Genomic DNA, 19,702 nt, shown 5'->3' on the forward strand with positions numbered 1-19,702 from the left:
GACGCAGCCATACCGTGTATCTAGATATTTCCTTCTGTACAGAACATGTCCATTTCTTTTTTCAATTCCCATTCAAGACATTGCCGTACAAACCCCAATGCCATCCTGGTATAGATCGGAATTCCCAAAGCGGCCAAGTGGCGGCCTCAGGAACCACGTGGGGGCGATGGCCCAATCGGAGCCGCTGATCACGCCGTTCGAATTTTGAAGGCGTCTCTCGTCAATGCGCAGGGTTGCTGGCTTTCGTCTCCTCTCGTCAATCGCAAAGCCGTTTCGTCGCATCGAGTCCCCGAGACAATTGGCCCTGAGAATGGCTTCCCTTCCCAACACCTACGACGGTGCGTGTCCGTGGCCGCGTGCGCGGCCTCTCTGTTTCTCCAACGGCAACCCCCACTTCGGTGCAAGCTGACCGTTGTAAATTGTCTAGGTCCCGTCCCAATCGCTGTTATCGGCGGCACTGGACTGCGTGAGCTTCCGGGATTCACCCAAGTTGCCTCGTTGTCGATCAGCACTCCCTGGGGTGAACCGTCCTCGCCGATCACGATCCTCCACCATCACTGCAAGCACAATGACAAGATTGTCGCTATTGCCTTCCTGAGCCGGCACGGCCTGCACCACCAGATTGCTCCCCATGAGGTCCCAGCCCGTGCCAACATCGCTGCCCTGCGCTCTATTGGTGTCCGCAGCATCATCGCCTTCTCGGCCGTTGGCAGTCTGCAGGAGCAGATCAAGCCCCGCGACTTTGTCATCCCGGACCAGATCATTGACCGTACCAAGGGTGTGCGCCCATGGACTTACTTTGAAGGCGGTGTCGTTGCGCACGTTCCCTTCGGCGACCCCTTCGATGAGGGTATCGCCAAGGTCGTGAGGGCCTGCGGACACAGCCTAGAGGGCGACGGTGTCGTCCTACATGACCGGGGTACTATCGTGTGCATGGGTATGTGTTATACCCCGTTCAACAGGCTTGATAGGCTCTGATACTAATGCTTCTCATCTGTACAGAGGGTCCTCAATTCTCTACCCGCGCCGAGAGTAACATGTACCGATCCTGGGGTGGCAGTGTGATCAACATGTCCGTCCTTCCCGAGGCCAAGCTCGCCCGCGAGGCTGAGATTGCCTACCAGATGATCTGCATGTCCACTGACTATGACTGCTGGCATGAGTCAACTGCTGATGTCACCGTCGAGATGGTGATGGGCCATATGAAGGCAAACGCTGACAACGCCCGTCGCTTTGTGACTGCTGTTCTCGACGCCCTGGCTGGGGATGAGCATGCCGAGCTGATCCATGCCAAGCACCTGGCTGGCTCCATCAAGTTTGGGGTTAGCACTCCCCGGCCTCACTGGAGCCCCGAGGCCCAGAAGAAGTTGAACTGGCTTTTCCCGGGCTACTTCTAACCGTACATTCGATCCACGCACATTTGATGACCGCATGTTTTGGCATAAATACCTATGAGATATAGACAGGAATGCTTTGAATGAACTCTCCTAACATCCAATTTAATTCTACATCACAACCCAAGGTAAACAGGAACCTAGTGGGTAGATAGGTAGGCACCCATGAGTTGGTTGGCTGGCTGATGCTTGTTTCAGGCACCTGCGGTCTTCATTGAGAATCACTTCAGCAGTTGCCCGATCTGAGTTTGGAAAGACGATTGTTTGTGACCGGACGACTTGTTTGCGCAGCAGCGACGGCTCTTGTCTTCAACCATTTCCTCTCATATCTTCCCTCTTCTCCTTTACCATCCCCAACCCCACAATTTCGCTTCCACTTCCACGTCGCTATTTTAGCAAGTCCTCGTCGTGCGCGCGACTCTTCTCGCCCGACTTTCCGTACTTTCCTGTCTCGCTTTCTTTCGTTTGTTCACTCTTCAGTACTTCTGACACACTCAAACCTGACCTCCACACTCTTGTTCACACCCCTCTCGTCATTTCCTATCAGGAAACGATGGAGCTCGACGAGGAGTTCTTTTCGTTCCTGTTTCGGCATATTTTTATGCCACCTAAGCTGCCACAAGCCGTTGAAAATAACCTCCCCAACTCAGAATCTAGGTTGGTAGTCTTGGTCAAGGAAGCATTGGATGAATTCATCCAGTCAAGCCATCTGTCCAACCAAGCGCAATGGAGTACACCATTGAATATGCTGGAGACTTGGATCATCATCGACACTAAGGAGGGTGTCTCCCAGGATTCGCTTGCAAAAGCTCTCGCGAATATCTCCTCGACAGGTAAGATAACAGTCGACCCAGGGACATCTCCAAGACAATTTGACTGATCTCACTAGGGGCCATTGCTTGCCATATCAGAGCTCAGAATTGCGGGATGATTCTTTTTCATAACAAAATTCACGAAACTGTCATAGTAGATGCATTTGAGGTGTCTGCTAAGAGTGCATCAGTCATGGCATCCAGTGGGCTTTTGCGCCGCTTTCCAGGCATCAGTGTGGCCCTTCCAGCTGAGAAGTTCAACGACCCCTCCTTCTGCTCATACCTGGCATCTAGCATCTCCCAGCTGGCTTCCGAAGAAGTCGAGATGATGCTCCCCACGGCAAAGAAAGCGAATACCGAGGTCGTTGAACATCGTGATACTGCCCATCCTGGTCTGGTCACGGAGGGTCTGATGGTCCAGCTTTTAGCCCTCGGGACGCTGAATGAAGATTGTCCACTTGTCAAGTCTGTCCACGACGAAGTCAACTGGAAAGATGTCCTTCTGCCCTGGAGGCGCTCCCCTGTTTGGCTCGTACTGCGAGTGGCGCTCCAGATGGTCCTTCAACGATGCTTTCTGACGAGTGAAGGTCGCATTCAGTACAAGAATTTCATCCTTTATTTCATGGCCACATTGGGTGCAAAGGCCTTTGCGCATACGAAACCACGCAAGATAGTTGAGCGGTTGGAGATCATCCGCGCCAAACTGGGTCGTCGCATTTACAAGATGGGAGACTCTGTGACCCCGTTCGTCGCTGCCTGTGTGCACTCAACAACACAAGACATTTTCAATCACCTCGAGATGATGCAACAAGTCATCAAAACATCCGAAACATCTGAAACAACGTCAGTGTCGTCCTTTTCGCCTTCGGCCTCTCAAAAAGATCTGCGTATCTCCCTGGTCAATTCCCTGAGGTACATTGAGGATGCAATGTGCTATTCCTCTAGTGAGGTGGAGGTTCGTGACTTCGATCGACCCCACAAACCGGGTATAATTCTGGATTCCTATGGGCTGCCTGTCTTGCAAAATGGGTCGATTATGGCGCTGACTGAATTCGAACACTGGGTTGACAAAGAGTTGCAACTCTGGTGTTTCAATGTCAAGTCTTCTGGGAAAGAAGCAGCCTGTGGTCTATTGCACAGCGTTCTGAAAGCGTACTGGGGACATGCACACGTTGTGTACAAAGACAATCCACAGGCAACGTCAACAATGATTCTCGTCCTTCTGGAACTATGGATGAACGTTGATAAGATGGCTATGGAGATTTGCCCTCTGATGAAAGACTTTCCACCTGAGGTTCCTAAGGAATCTCTTCAGGCTCTGCTACTTCCTCGAAAGAGTCAGATGCGGCGAGCCTCGGTAGTTGAAAATCATATTCAAGCTCGCATCGACAGACAGAAGAAAAACAATCCGAGCATCTTTGCAGACCCTGGCCCAAAAAGCTTTTCTGTCCGTTTCTTCGGCCAGTCCCAAAGTCACCAGGCTCTTGAAAGAAGAATCGAAGAATATGCCAACCGTCGCCAGGGAGAGAAAAGAAATGAATGGGAGACATTGACGGCCAGATATAAGGAACTCTGTGACCAGGCATCGAGCGAGTCAAAGCATTATCATGCTTATAACCGCCGAGACCAATTGGTTCACATGGAGCATCGATGCCGTAAATGCTCATTTCTTAGGAGCGCCCGTGCGATGGAGATTGAGGTCTATGAGTGGCCGCTTCCAAGCCAATCAGAGGCTCGAATGGCTGCTGTTTTTGAACTAGACGTGCCACCATGGTTCGTATCATGGCGTGATGCTACGTGGCAGATGGTTCATGATGTTGCTCAAAGAGAGACCACAGCTGCGGGGGAAGTCCCGAAGGAATGGCTCACTTACCCAGAAATCGAGCGTTTTGTGGTCAATCGCGGTCAAAGAATCACCCTGGGCTCAGATACTAAGTCGTTCACTTCGAGTCACTACAGAGCCAGGAAGTTTCCGGTTTCATTAGATGCCGTCTGCGTCCCCAACGCTCTCCACATGCGAGTCTTTGATCAAGCCAACTCGGTCTGGGCTACTGATCAAAAAGGGTTATCTATGGTCAAGAGTCTATGCACCATCAAAATACCTCATGGCTCATATTCGAATTTGCAACATGCGGTCGATTCGACCAAACACACGCAAAACGGAGTCATGGCAGATCAACATAAATGCAATGCAAAGCTTAGCTTGCATGAGTTCATTGCATACGGGTGCCTTCGATCCGGTGAAAGGGTGCAATGGTACAACATCCTACGAGAGTTGGTATCTTCCGCGTTTTCAATGCATGAACAAGCTGTTGCCAGCCTTGTCAAACAGGCAGCATGGGAGTTCGGGTCTCCATCTAATTCTGAATTGAGACAAGCACATCAGGCCTTTGAGGACCCAAACTTCGGCGTCGCTCTTTTTGGTGCTTTACAGAACCGATTGGCCATGATCGAGGGCAACTGGAATGAGTATTGCAGCCTTGATGTTCTTGTTACCCTTGGGCTCCGTCTCCTTACCTTGTCAACCGGTTCTCCCGCCAACGACCAAATAGCAAATTTCCTCCGTCAATGTCGAGAAATTGCCACCAAATGGTGCGAAGAGCTGAACCAGGGTCTTCATGATTGCTGCGAGGATGACAGCCGCGCGCGCCAACACCTGATTTTACAAATAACAGCAACATGCCAAGCGACTTACGACACTGACTCCGAGCATTTCAAGTTCATTTTCAACTGTCCCCGCGATCTCTTTTGCTTCGTCCGATCATCAATATTCCTGTTTGAGAACTTACCCGTTGACCGGAATCAACTTCCATGTGAGCTACGATGTCACCTCGATAACTCGGAGCGCATCCGTAGCCTGGTCATTGAGGATTTATATGCGCACGTTAAACTCAGACCTGCAACATTGAGCGAAGCTATTCAGCATAGCATTGGCTGTCTTGAGCTCTCTGGACTTTGGAACTTTCTTGATGGAGGATGGGTCAACACTGCAACCCAGCAGACCAATCAAAGCCGTCAGCAACAGATTCATTACAACCTCCTCACGGGGGAACTGTTGGTCGATGGATACCCTCCAGGACGCCTTCCATCAGAGTTCATGGAAAGCCCTATCTATGCTCAATTGTTTGGATCTGTGAGGCGTTCTCGAACCAGAGACAATGTGGAAGGGGAGCTGACATGTAAGCAGAGAACCATACCGGTAGTTCCGTCAAATCTACCGGGGACGCTTTTTGTTTCAGCACAAAAGGTCGACGGTTTCGAGGTAATAATTAATTTTTCTCACAAATACTTGTGCATGTGCTAACGGCACGGAAAGGTTCATTTTGGAATGGACGAGAGTGGGCTGTTGGTGAGAACGCGAAAGGCGACCCAAATCTTCCAGCTCATTCCGTACAAGCTCCTACTACAAGACTTTCCCGCAACTTTGGTTGTTGATAACTTTCATTGGTTGGATCCGGCCACTGGGACTCTCGAATTTCGTCCGAAGGATCAACCGTGGATGCCTTGCGAGCAAAATTGGCGTTTGACATTTGACCCGCAAGCACCGAACAAGAGACTCATGCGCCAGAATTCGAAGCTACTCGTCGACGTACACAGCTCTCTATTTGCCAATATCTCGGAAATTCTTCAGGTCCTCGATTCAAAGGAACATATCATCATAGTTCAAACTGCGACCAGTGTGATAGAAGTTGAGCTAACCCGAATGCGATTGAGATTCTTCATCAACGAGAACGGCGCGATTGAGTCAAAGGAATTCAATTCTCTCGTTGATAGTAATCAGGATGCTGGTTGCTTTTATGGCCTTCGGAACAAGCTTGTCCTTCGAGGAAAGAATGGCTTAAATCGATCAGTCATAGTTCCATATGGCTGTTCCGAATCTGCGAGAACGGACAAGCATGTGGAGATTACCATCAAGCTTCCGGACGAGAAGCGATTGAGGTACATGTACTATTCAATCGACAATCATTTGCAGATGCTCAGAGGCCCGCCAGACCTGCTGGCTTCCCTTCATCAAGCTTACCTCCATGCTCTCACCACATTTCCTCTTCATGACCCGTTGACTGGTCGTTCGGGAACTGAAGAAGCTCTGAGGATCTTGAATCAAGAATGTCTGAAGACGTCCCTTCCACTTAGTGAAGAATGCGTTTTGGCTTTGGAGCGGATTGCTGCTCTAACACCACGACGAGCATACTACCCTAACCACCTCCGAGTCATGCAGACGGTTCACTGGCGTCGCTCGATAGGACAGCTAGCACAGCATGGAGACTTCCGTGTCCTAGCGGAGAATATTCTCAGTTTCTCTAGCAAATTCTCTGTCTTCTACGCAACTCAGCCTCGCATCTGTTCCATGCCCCACAAAGGTGACTCGGGTCTATGGAATCGTGCTTCCGCTCTCCATGCTCGATTCAGGTCGTCAGAGTTCGGTGGAGCCTGTCCATCCCTTTTGAAGCCTACTTATGATTCTCGGGACAGCGACACTAAAAGTGCCCGCAGTCAGAGAGTGTACGAAGTGGCGGCTCTGGTCAGAGATTGGCCGTCGACCATGGATCATTCTGGAGATCTTGTGAATATCATGCAAAAATCACCCACCGTGTACACAAGTGCTCCTGCTCTGCAGGACCTTACGTGCTCTGAAACCCTTTGTCTCTCGGTCGCCGAATCCTGGGTATCGATGTACAGGTTCTGCCAGTCAAAGTCACGAGCCCATTCTTATTCTCTGATCTCTCATTTTGCCACAATCGCGTTTGGTGGACAAATAGATCTTTCGATCATCCGACAGCTTCTTCTAGTCGCCTTTTTGGGAGATTCTGTCAACATTCGGGTGCCCTCCGGTCTAGCACAATCACTCCGAATGAGGGACGGTGAAAGTTTTATTCGCAGTGAAATCGAGGCTGCGATTGGGAAAAGTTACGCACGCTTCGTGCCCAAACAAGGTACCTCCCTTGATCAGAAACAACTTAGGAAGAGAAACAAAAAAGAAGAGGGGGAATGGGCGACCCAAAGATCAGAAGATCTTAGGGTATGCTCCGACATAATCAAAGACCAGTGGCCCTGTGAAGAGCCTACGCTTCCACAAATTCCTCGTGTGAAAAGGCATGAAGCATTGGCAGAATGTCGGAATCTGTGCACCCGGTGGATGCAGAATCACAGGTTTTTGGAATTTCTACGCGAAGTGCAGGATCGACTATTGCCTCTCCGAACCCCGGATCAAGTCGTGGAGTCCATTCCGAGCGTTCATCTACAATTCAATCCCGTCGCATATCGATCTTTCCAACCACCCAGTCTGCTTGAATTGGTCCAAAAGTCATCCGATATGCTCAGGCTAGTTGAGAGGTCGGATCCAATCCCTCACTTGGCAATTCTACCCTCATCGGCTCCGACCAAAGTCATTCAATCTGGGCCAACCTCGGAACTGTGCAAACTTGCTGGTTTCTTCACCACTGACTCTGATGTGTGCCATCGTGAATATGGTAAAGGGCTTTGGCGGAGCATTCAAGCATTGCACCGCTTTTCAAAAGTGGAAGACACCACAGAATCAGAGAACGAAATCCGCAGTCTTTCTGCACTTCAAAAGAGTCGTCACCTAGTCCTTCAGCACCTCGCCCATTCTCAGGAGATACGTGACATACTCTGGGATAACATTCAGCGGACCCTGAAATCGCTCGCACATTTCAGCACCAATTGCAGCGTTACGGTGTATCCGTCAATCACTGTTTGGTCAATCCTATCGCTTCTTCGATCCTCCAAGTGGCCCAGAATCCCAGATTCGTGGAAGCAATTACTTGTCTCCTTTGGGAAATCCATCTCTTCTCTGCGTCGCTGTGAGCGCTTGATAGCCTATATTGATTCCAGCGATGCCGACGCATTCTTCAAGGAGCTTGAAACCCCCGGGTACGAGAATTGGGACCCTCTCACATATCCCGATTGGCTTTTGCTGGAGATAGAGAACGACATAACCATCAGAAATTGTCAGGCAGAGGTGGCTATGAAAATGATTGATCCGGAGGGGAAAAGTGCACTTCTTCAACTTAACATGGGTGAAGGCAAAACCTCTGTCATCACGCCGATGAAAGCTTCGGTTTTAGCAGATGGCAGTCAGCTTCTCCGGATCATCGTCTTGAAGCCGTTGTTGCCACAGAGCATGAGGCTCTTATCCGAGCGCCTTGGTGGTTTGATCAATCGTCGCATCTATCATATCCCGTTTTCTCGGCAGACTAAAATTGACCAAGACCTGATCGCTACAATCCGATCATTGACTCGAGAATGCCGGAAGAACAGAGGGGTCCTCATTGCCTTGCCTGAGCACATTCTCTCATTTAGGCTAGTCGGTTTGGATTGTGCTGGCAGCGACCCGTCTCATTTTAAGCCCTTGGTTACTCTGGAACACGAATTGCAAGGCAGCTGTCGAGACGTGATTGACGAAAGTGATGAGGTCCTGGACACTAAGTTTCAGCTTGTCTACACAGTCGGCACCCAGCAAGGTGTTGATGGTCTAAGTGAACGGTGGGAGACGACGCAACATCTTCTTGGCCTTGTCGCAGCTCAAGCAAAAAAGCTGCAGGACGAAGACTTTGGGTGCATCCAAGTTGATCAAAGTGGATATCGTTATCCACTGCTACGATTTTTGACACCAAAAGCCATGGAGAAGTTGACTTATCGTCTTCTTGAAGCAATTTCGCAGAACGCCCTGCCTGGTTTGCCTTTCAGCCAATGGTCTCCTAAACTTCGACAAGCAACATTGGAATTCATCTTGCAATGCGATGTCACCGAAGCCTACCAGAACATTGTCCGTTCTTCCTTTGATGGTGGGATAGTTATCACCAAATTGCTGGTTCTACGTGGCCTCTTTGCTTTCCGCATCCTGGAGTTTGCTCTAGCCACAAAGCGCTGGCTGGTGGATTATGGCCTTCATCCCTCTCGGTGCATGATGGCGGTCCCGTATCGAGCAAAAGGCGTGCCATCCGAGAACGCGGAATTCGGACATCCTGATGTTGCCATTGTTTTGACATGTCTCAGTTACTACTACGGGGGGTTGACAACCGAGCAATTGCGTGATTGCTTTGGACTTCTTTCCAAAGTGAACGATCCTTCCTCCGAGTATCAAAACTGGATCGCGAGCTGTTCATCTGATCTACCCAAGGGATATCGGGCGCTCTCCAGGGTCAACCTCAAGGACGACCGACTGTTTGACCGCGACTTGTTTCCGTTCCTCCAATATCAAAAACCGGTCATTGATTTCTACCTCTCTCATTTGGTCTTCCCAAGAGAGGCGAAGGAATTTCCCCGAAAGCTCTCAACCTCCGCGTGGGACATCCCTGCGCAACCAGGTCTGCAAATAACGACCGGATTCAGTGGCACTAACGACAATCGATTTCTCCTTCCCCATTCTATTGAACAACGCGATCTGGCTCATCTGCTTCACACCAACGCCATGGTTCTCGGCTATTTGCTTCAGGAACGAAATCGCAAATGCATTTTAGCCCAAGATCAAGAGGGTCGGCAACTCAGTGTGGACAGATTGCTCAAACTCATCTGTCAAAAGTGCAATGCTCGAGTCTTGATCGATGTTGGTGCTCAGATCTTGGAAGCGGGAAATCGATCAGTGGCAACCGCCTGGCTCTCTATGGCACCAGATGAAGATGTTGAAGCAGCTATCTTCTTTGATCACAAGGATGAACTGATGGTAGTGGATCGAGAAGGACATGTGGAATCTTTATCCTCATCAGCATTCCGGCAAAGATTAGGGTCTTGCTTGGTCTTTCTTGACCAGCACCATTCTCGAGGTGTTGATCTAAAGCTTCCGCCTCAAACCCGAGCAGCCGTTACACTAGGTCCAAGGTTGACTAAGGATAAGCTTGTACAGGGTAAGTATCGCGATCAAACTTCATCCGTTATAAGCGTGCCTCTCACATTTATTTTAGCGTGCAACCGGCTTCGTGGACTTGAGAAACGGCAGTCGGTAGTCTTCCTTGTTCCACCAGAAGTGGCTCACAACATGGCCGCTCTTCTTGGGCCAACTTTCAATCCGTCTTACACTTCTGCAGATGTTTTGAAATGGGCAATGATTCAGACGTGCCAAGCGCTGGATAATCTACGGCCTCTCTGGGCTGATCATGGTCTTCGTCATTACAGGCGAATCGCACTATGGAATTCTATCGTTCAACAAACAGATCCATCCAAGGAACTGGCAACTTGTATGCAGGAGCCTGAAGCCCGGACGCTAAATGATCTCTACTCACCCTGGGCCAATCTGACGCATTCAATGGATGACCTATCGCTAGGCTCGGATACTTCAGACTCAAGACTCCAGGAACTGCGGGATGCCCTACAGTCTGCCGTGGGGAATAAAATGGCCACTTCCTATCTTCACGAAGAGCAAGAGAGGGAGATTGCTTGCGAAGTGGAACGTGAACAGCAGGTCTGTCGACCACCATCTTACACCCCTCACGAGCCTAGTGTCCATAGCGACATATGGCACTTTGTGAAGTTTGGCAAATTCCCATCTGCTAGAGGATCTTCTGCAGTGAAACTAGCTTTCTCTAGCTTAGGTGCAACTTCTGTGGGGGCTACAACCTACCCGGAGTCACTGGGAGGCGAACTCTATGTCACCATTGACTTTGACCGCACAGTCAAGATGATTCAAGGTGGACTGATGGACGAGTTCTGCAAGCCGGTGAACTGGATACTTTCAAGTGTTCACAGCGATATCCTGATCATATTGAGTCAGCATGAAGCCAACATGCTCCTCCCTCTGATCCGGGAGTCTGAAAATGCCACGCTTCACGTTTACACCCCGCGTCTGACGAAGCCAATGCCTTCGTTCCGTCATCTCGACTTTTTCAATGTTGGTGCAACCAGGGAAAATCCTCCCAGTGATCGGATGACGCGGGATTTGGAGTTGTTTGCTGGAAGTCTTTACTTCACCTCATTTGAAGAATACAGTGACTTCCGCTCCTTCTTGGGACTTGTCACTGAATCCTTGGATGACCTGCCTGATGGTGCTGTATCGAATGAGGGATTCGTCGATAAGCACACGCGAAAGTCACTGCAATGGCCCATCCGATCACCCTTCAAGAGCAACCCTCTGCCTTTTCTGCGTGCCTTGATTCACATCAGGTGTAAGGGACAGGGTTATCAGCAAACTCATGTTGGCACTGTGATTGCGGCTAAGCCTCTCGCTGCGAACCGATTCTAACGTTCGGTGCTGGGTTTATTGATGTCTAGGTTTCTCTTTTAATCTACAAATGTTGGGCATCTTTCGACCTGAAGCTATTGCCGGCTTCGGACACTCTTTTCAGACTGCATTTGTGAGCGCAAAGATTCTCATGTGTTTTATGTTTCTCATATTTGCATATTAAATTTGTCCTTGCGCATGAGCCTTCCAGTAAATTGATCTTTTTCAAACCATGCGTAGAAGAAGTTAGGTTCAACTTTTGTGGCTACGTCTGCAGGCCGATTCTTGTAAACGTTGACCAAGGCATCTTCGGCACTAAATTTTGCGACAGAAGCATCGTGGCTTAAGGACTCATTTGTGCTATCTGATCTCCTAGGTCATGTTATTTCCTGCCATTAGTCCTTGACATGTTCGCATCATCAGGCTTAGTTATATGCTCCGGTACTTTATCCGTTCAGCCATTTTCACCACAACCATCCCATGCTTTGCAGCCACTAGTTGTAAAATCCAGTTTACCCTCGGCTGTGAGTATAGACAGGATGGCTCAATTTGGGTACCAGCCAACTGGCCACCAAATGAAAACATCAGCATAACCTACAACATCGCCGATCAGACTATCATTACTTGCTTGCTCGTCGCTCGCCTTTCTCCACTGAAATACTATACCACAATCCTAGAATCTCCAGATATTTGTGTCAACTGCAGCCGCCCTATCAAAGATATACCTTTCCATGTTTACCCGCACGTCTGTGCCCAAGATATTCCACCTACATGCCAATTACTTCCCAAAGTGACGGTTTTCCATAACCTAGATTACCGTCCTAGTCCTAGGCCAGCCGGGCATGCAGCTGTAAAAGTCTAGAGATGTAGAGTCCGGGCTGACCGCACTGGGTATGCGCATCCGACACTGATTCCAGGCTCGAATAATCATTCCTATAGGGCTACTCAAAGCTTCGAATATCTGAGCCCCTACCGTCAGGTGTACCGTTCACATTAAGTGTTGGCACTAAGGTCAACCAACTTCGCCCAACTGCCTAGGATGACCAAGTATTACATCTATGTAAATCGAGTTCATTTAGCAGCACCATTGCAGTATCACGTACATCGCCCGCGCAACCTAGAACAAGGCTGCACAGCGAGCATCACCAAATCTTCTTGGCCACCATCTCATACCGCTGGACATGATCAATCTTCATGTCCTTGTCTTTATTCTTGTCCTTTTCCTCCTTTTCCTTGACGCGCCGCAGCCCATCCGGGTCATCGGCATAGATCCATCGACGCTTGTCGTCGCCAACCTCGACCATGCCCCAACCCCCAGCGCGCCGGCTTCCCTCGACGTTGAATTCGTCTTTTCGAGGTGGTGCGGGCGCACCATTCAGTTGCGGGTATGAAGATGAATGCGACGACCTGCGTGGCTCCGTCTCGAGACCCTTCATCTTCTTGTAGCGGGAGCGGGCAAATGCCAGTAAAACCATTCCAAGCAGCAACTTGAGAATCAATAGCACAATGAACCCGGTTATCAAGAGAACGACGGTGAATATATGGACTGACCGCGCGGGTGACGGGATAGCATTTTCTAGCAAGGTCCGGAAGAAAGTGTTGATGTGGGCAGCGGACGCTGGCAGAAACGCTCGAAATGTTAAAGGTGGCCCAGATGGTAGCGGCGCAGGTGCATAGTGGTTGTAGATCGACGAGAGAGATGTTGACTCCATCGCGGTCGAGGAGGGATGCTGGGGAAGTAGAGAAGCCAAGAACATCTGGTAAGTCTGTACCGACACTCGGAAGAACAGACACGATAGCGGAATTACAGGGAGACCAAGACGGCGGGTGAGGTTCTGGTCGCCGAATGCGTTTGTATAATAGTCCTTTGCCAGTACATCAAGGTATCGGCCATACAAAGCAGGTCGGTAATTGTTGAACTTGTTGATGTATGCGTGTTTCAGCCAGTCCACAAACATTTCAGATCCCAGGACGACCAAAAAGGGACCCAAGACTTGGGCAAGGTTGGGGAGGATGGAATGGACGCTGCTGAAGGAAGATATGATAGATGTTGGGAAGAATGTGAAGGATTGCGGCAAGATGGACGACGCGGTTCGTGGAGGTGTCGACAGAGGTGTGCTGTTGGTGCTGGTTGAGGACTGACCAGAGAAGCCAGACCCCAGTCCAAAATCTCCTATAAAATTGAAAGCACCAGTCTCCACGATGTTACGCGAGGCAATGATCGTAAGCATGAGCCAGAGCTGGAATCTCTCCACGACATCGGCGCAGGTGAGTTGGAAAAGATTCTCCTTTTCGAATTTGCGGAAGACGGTCGATTTGATCTCCACGAATTGATTAGACAAGAGTAGGGTGATCAGCGCATTCGAGTAGGAGTTCACAGCCACATTGAGGGTCATGACCTGGTAGAACAGGGACGTCGCATGTGCCACAGTGTAGATAAGGGCCAGGAGGAAGAGCCAGAATGGGCGGAAGATTTTGCTTCGTCCATCAGGTCGACGTTCAAGTGCTTCTCTGGAAAAGAGACACTCGAGCACGTCCTGCCCTATGGCAGCCAAGAGCCGGTCACTGACTTCCAGGACATTGTAGATAACATATAACTTGATGGCTGCCTGCCCACGGATCCAGTGATACATCCTACTAGCATCAAAATACATCAAAGCACAGCAGGTCGCTATAGTGAGCAATCCAGTGAGGATGTCGGCCTTGTCATCTGGAAGTAACGCCGAGGGCATCGACTTCTTCCGTCGATGGTGATGTCTGCGCGACTCCGAAGTACGAAGTCTCCGTTCCAATGGTTCGGAAAGTCGATGCCGCGAATCCCGGTCCGACGGGGTCACCCCCTGCCCGGTAGAAAAACCGTTCAGCAAACGAGAGGTAGCCTCCGTTTCACTCCCGCGTCGCTCAGCATGGCCCTCTGGGGATAAATGGTTCCTGCGTCTCCATACTCGCCAGACACCAATGAGAACAAAGTTCCATAAGTAACGAATCTCAGCTTGCAAGTTCATCACCCAAGACTCGCATAGGATATATAACGCTTTCACAAAACGCAATGGGAGTATCGTGAACGAATAAAGCCATGAGTCAAGACATGCAAGAGTTCCGAAGCAGAGTACCTGCTCTAGCGCCGGCGGAAGGATCAGAAAGTTCATAAGTCGTTCGATTTTCGCACTGGATGATTCATACGGGAAGTCGTTGGCATTCGAGCCATGAATATATAGCGGCGAAGGACGACCGGACGCAAGTTCCAGTTGTAGATATGTCGGGATTGAGACGGGAGGAAGAGGGACAGATGGTGGCATAGGAGACGTCAAAGGAGACTCCATGATCTGAGGAGATGCAGCGAGATGGCTTTTCAGGTCACGATCCGGCGCAAGCCGATCTTGCTTCGAGCGCGATGCCCATGTCTGGGCCAGTCGATCACTGTTGGGAGGAATATTTGCGCGCCGGGAGAGACCAGGGGTAGAGAATGTCCGAGACGGATGCGGTCGGTTTCGGGCAGGAGTATTATTGAGTTGTCGCGGGTTTGTAGGGGCGGATGTATCATCCAGAGCGATGTCTTTGTTGGGTCGAATCTTCAAAGGTCCGTCGGTAGAGGGTACCTCGCTGGGTGTCTGCAAAGTGCCATCTGGTAACTCAGAGTGATCAAGCAATCCATCCAACGAGTGAAGATTGTCGGACACTGCCCTCTTTGCAGTATTAGTCTCCGGGGCCACAGCTCGGTACGGAATTGAATCGGGTGAAGACGTGAGCTCCTGAATCTTCTCATGGGAGAGTTTGAGGACCTTCTCCTTCTCGTCTGCCGGCCGCCGCGAGACATCCTCAGCAATTTCGGCCAGAGCAGCTTTAACCATGGGTCCTTCGAGAACATTCACGACAGGCAACTCGCCATTCTTGTTCGCTTCTTCGCCGCCATGCTCAACCATTATTCCGAGCCCTTGTTCTGTCGATTCAGAGGAAAGACCATTCGTATGGCCACCGATTTTGAAATGTGTCTCTGTCTCACTATCGGTCCCATTCCTTGGGGCTTCGGTCGCATGACTCTCGCTACCCAGAACGCTCTCACTGGCGCCAATCTCGACACGTCCTTCCGGAGGTCCTGTCCCGTTCAGTTCGTTGTCGTGAATTAATTGCTGGGCGGCGGTCTCGTCGTGCTTCAATGTCCCATTCCCGTTGACCCGCGTCTGCATATGAACCCGTCCGTTGCTCTCCGCCAGGGCGCTCATCTTGCCCATACCCAACCAGTGTGTTCAGTTTTCAGATCAAACGATAAGTCTATCCACTCTCGGGCGACGATCCGCTCATCTCAACCTGAAAGATGGTGCAGCTCTGCGCATGGTTCAAGGCCGGCTCGAGGTTCGGGCAAAGGTCGGAGGAAAATCGAAGGCTATGTGCTCGCGGTGCAGTGGGAAGCAATCGGGAGACGGCGAACAGGAGAGTTGAGCGAGTCAGTCAACGCGTCCACATTATCAGCAGTTGTGTTGTGGGTCGGGACGCAGGGCGGATGTAAGCGATGATGTTCAAGTCAAATAGCTGGGGAGATAAGGGAGATTAGCTGTCACGTCGAAGCACCGTTATCAGCGCCTGAGGCATATATCACATGATGCCTCCAGACTAAAGCTGTGAGCGCCAACTTCCCCTTTCATTATGGCATACTCGTATATTTGTGACTATGGCCTACCATCTACGGAAGCATGTGTGATTCTCATGATATCAAAAGTCAATTGTCATTTCCTATCGGAATAAAAGATTCCTGGCGCCGCAGCCAGAATTAACAGAATGGGGTATGTGCAACGTTTCAAGAGACTTGCTCGCTGGTCATGAACGGTATTAACAGGGAATCTGGTCATCATGCAGAGAGGGCCAGCTCTTGTGCAGTTAGTCATAACGAATGTCTTGGGAATAGAAATGCAAGCTATTCCATCACATCAGAACTGGTCCGTGTTGGCGCGATTGAATGAATATCCCGCAGGTGGACCATTTCGGTGCATGGTTGATGGCGACGCAGTGTTAGCCCGAGTGAATGGCTGATATTCTGACGGTAAAGGATGTCTCTGTCTGCGAGGCTGTGGTGCTTGGGATGCGAGTGGCGGATTAAATGCAGCATACCCACTGCCCTGAGATCGACCCGGGCTTCCCGCCCTTATAGGAGTGAAGTTTATTGGCGGTGCTCGTACTGACTGCTCACCTGGTGACGGGGCGGGCGAACCACGGTGGCTTGCTGGCGTCATGGAACGCCCAGGCGGAGGACGGGGCGTCGCACCAGCGCTAGTGGTCTGGTAGCCGTCGTGGTATTGGCGGTCGTAGATTCTGTTTGATGCGCTCGTTGGGGGACGAGGTGTCGCACCTGTGCTCGCTGGTGTGTAGGATCTGGCCTGGTAAGGGTCTTCAGGATAATAACTGGGCTGTGCGAGTGGACCCATTTGGTTGAAACGAGCTCCAAATCTCTCCTCGTAATAATCTTCTTTGTCGTATTCTTTGCCGTTGACGGTGCTAGGACTGTAAGGATCGTATCTAGCCGGTGTGCGTGAACGGTCAAAGGCATCATCTGAATCAACAATACCCGGTGTGTTCGATCGGGCATAGGGGTCAGCGGCTGGGGTAAATGAACGGTTTGGCCGGTTTGGCTGCACCCCCGAGTCCATCAAGTTGCGATAAGGCGCTGGACTGCCGCGGCCAGCCTCATGGCCGAAGGGAAGCGGACCCGGCGTTGTTCGCGACTGAGGCGAGCCCGTCCTCGGGGGGATAGTGGCCGGAATCGGCGGTACTGGAGGCATTGGTGAATTTGTACGATCAAGGGGGCTGTATCCCATCGGCGCGGCATTGCCAGTCAGAGAGACTGATTCCGACATGACGGATGACTGAGTTGTCGTCCGGGCCAGAGGCGGCTTGTTCAATTCAAGATTCGGTAGAGTGGGGTTCTTGTCCGTCAGACCAGAGTTCGTGCGAGTATAGGGAGGTAAGGTCGTTTCGGTGGTACTGCGTGATAAAGTTGTCACCGCAGGAGTCTTGTCTATGTCGACCGATGGTAGAGATGGTAGAGTCGGTTTCGAGTCTGCGCTTGCCAGACTTGGCTGGGTCGGGGCGCGATCCTGTAACTGAACCCCCTTCGCCAGGGCCTTGTTGACCTTCCGCCGCACAATGTTTGTCAATCGGGTGCGAATCTTGCGGCGACAGTATGCTGTCAGGGTGCCGTCTTCAGACGGGATATGGTGGAAAAGAAAGATCAAGTAGAGGACCACAGCGGAAGCCAGTTTCAAGACTGACAGGACCCAGATGATCAACGTGAACAGCATACCAATCAGGACCACCGCTTGAAGATTGTTCTCCTCGGCAAGGATCTTGACATTGTTGAAAAATTGAACAGCGCCTGAGGCGCCCTGGTCTTTATGGGCGTTTGTGCCTCCGGGGAGAAGATCCGCCTTCATGACAGACCACAGCGTAATGGCATTGATGACCTGGCGGGGCCCATCCGCAAAGACCGTATTCATCCAGACTGACGGTGTCCATTAGTATACGGTCAAGATGTCAGCCGAGGGGCTTGCAACTCACATTGGAAAGCAAAGTAGCTGTACAATGCTACATACTCGGCCCCTTTCTTACTCTTGGTCAATTCTGCGAAAACGAGGAATCGTTTCCAGCCACGGCCTTTGCTTCCAAATACCCGGAAAGACTGAACTCGCACGGCGAGAGGGTCCAAATAGTTTCGAGTGATGCTACCAGAGCGCATCGCGCGAATGGCTACAAACCAGCGGTAGAATAGCAGGGCAAACGAGACGATGATGCAAATGGCGAAGATCCAACGAGAGATTCGGAACGGGATGGCGGGTTGGACTCGGCCAGACCAACGAGAGAAAGCGAGCAGGTTGACGGCGGTGAATGTATCAACGGCATAGACCGCTATCGACACTAAGAGAAAGACCCAGAGAAAGAAGTATGAGAAGGGAGTCCAGCATGATTCGGACTTGAAATCGTCGAGATTCTGTGCCAATGCCCGTCAGTATGAGATGCGCCGGCGTCGGCTTCCCGCCACGGCCAGCAGCCTTCACGTACCACATAATCCCATTTCTCCTCCATCGACACCTCCCCCTTTTCACGATCTCCGCAACACCCCATTGTGCGTGTAGGCCTGGACCGGCCAGGGCGCGTTTGAGAAGTTCTGAGCGAATGCGCGGGGTTACTGATGAGATGAGTGGACTTCCTCGGGCCAGCCGGGCGAAGTCACGATCCAGATGAGCAGACAGTGGTTGAGTCGGAGAAGATGAAGAGAACAACAATTCAGAAACGTCGAGAGCGACTGGGAAATGAATGGCCTAGTCGCATGGATGGCGCATAACTGGGGGAGGCTAGGGGGGTTGGATATCCAGGGCCGGCGCAGGCGCAGGCGCAGGCTGAATGACAACACAAAGCAGGCAGCGGTTTCAGAGATGCATTCACAGCCCTACAGGCAAGCACCCTGGGCATTGATCGAGTGCGCAGCCCTGAGTGCGGATCACCTTGTCGCCTTGGTATCGGCGCCAAGAAAGGGGTTGGAGACGATGGGATCGAGGATCGGATTGCGGAGAAAGAATGCGCGGTGCGTCAGGCGCGACCCGAGGCCGAATGAACGAACGGACTCGCACGCCGGGCGAGACAAGTTTGGAATGAACGAGGTGAACAATGAAGTTCGGTCCAAGAGGGGGAGATGAAACATGGAGGGTTCGGTGGATCGCGCGTCTTGGCTGATTCGGCCATGCTTCTTCACTATCGCGCGACTCGCTTTCAGCCCCTATCACTCATGGATCGCCCCCTATAGAGTTCGCCATGGATTCGGGCGCATTCCCTAGCCAACAAGGCTTCCCAGCTGGTCCTTCTGCGTTTCACGCTTTCTGCTCCGATCCATATTCGCTGTCATATCACTTCCCCTGATCCTGGAAGCGCCGGAGACCCGCATCTCCATTAGCCGCTGCCAAGCCAGTCGCTGTCGCAAGTGAAATTTCGCGCCCTCGCAGGTCGTCATCACTGTTTATTGTGAGTGGGAATTGATCTGATCCGACGGTATTCTGTGCCTTTTGTGTCACAATACCGCCTAGTCCAGCGTGGCTAGGTACCTCGGCAGGTTCATCACTCCTGACCTATACTAGGGAGACACCTACAGGTGATGTACAGACTAAGAGGGACATGGAGCTATAGTGAATTGCGATCACCAATCTCGTTGCGCCATCTACCAGAGTAAATGGAGAAGCGTAGGAATTTCCAAGGTTAACAGCAAAGAACAGACGGTTTCCAAGATTGGTGCGGTATGTAATCCTAGCTACTTCTATCAAGAAGCCACTCAATTTAAA

At 51.0% G+C, this 19,702-nt stretch overlaps 4 protein-coding genes across 4 annotated transcripts; 2 read left to right on the forward strand and 2 right to left on the reverse strand.

Annotated features, from left to right (window-relative positions):
* Positions 1 to 223: 223 nt before the first annotated feature.
* On the forward strand, positions 224 to 1,397 carry N7459_001223 (S-methyl-5-thioadenosine phosphorylase; the record flags this gene model as incomplete). Its single annotated transcript, XM_056940408.1, has 3 exons — positions 224 to 338; positions 428 to 937; positions 1,003 to 1,397. The coding sequence occupies 3 exons, from the start codon at positions 224 to 226 to the stop codon at positions 1,395 to 1,397; spliced, it is 1,020 nt and encodes a 339-aa protein (XP_056804688.1).
* Positions 1,398 to 1,947: 550 nt separating this feature from the next.
* N7459_001224 (uncharacterized protein) lies at positions 1,948 to 11,402 on the forward strand (the record flags this gene model as incomplete). The annotated part of the gene is made up of 5 exons (XM_056940409.1): positions 1,948 to 2,227; positions 2,284 to 5,385; positions 5,446 to 5,468; positions 5,523 to 10,071; positions 10,129 to 11,402. The coding sequence occupies 5 exons, from the start codon at positions 1,948 to 1,950 to the stop codon at positions 11,400 to 11,402; spliced, it is 9,228 nt and encodes a 3,075-aa protein (XP_056804689.1).
* A 1,121-nt stretch (positions 11,403 to 12,523) lies between these two features.
* Positions 12,524 to 15,604, reverse strand: N7459_001225 (TAPT1 family protein; the record flags this gene model as incomplete). Its single annotated transcript, XM_056940410.1, has 1 exon — positions 12,524 to 15,604. The coding sequence occupies one exon, from the start codon at positions 15,602 to 15,604 to the stop codon at positions 12,524 to 12,526; it is 3,081 nt and encodes a 1,026-aa protein (XP_056804690.1).
* Positions 15,605 to 16,306: 702 nt separating this feature from the next.
* N7459_001226 (uncharacterized protein) lies at positions 16,307 to 18,494 on the reverse strand (the record flags this gene model as incomplete). The annotated part of the gene is made up of 3 exons (XM_056940411.1): positions 16,307 to 17,874; positions 17,931 to 18,360; positions 18,432 to 18,494. 3 exons carry the CDS (start codon positions 18,492 to 18,494, stop codon positions 16,307 to 16,309), a joined length of 2,061 nt encoding a protein of 686 aa, XP_056804691.1.
* Positions 18,495 to 19,702: the final 1,208 nt, after the last annotated feature.

Source organism: Penicillium hispanicum (genome assembly GCF_028827665.1).
Source record: "Penicillium hispanicum strain IBT 35686 chromosome Unknown utg000001l_segment0_segment0, whole genome shotgun sequence".
NCBI lineage: Eukaryota > Fungi > Ascomycota > Eurotiomycetes > Eurotiales > Aspergillaceae > Penicillium > Penicillium hispanicum.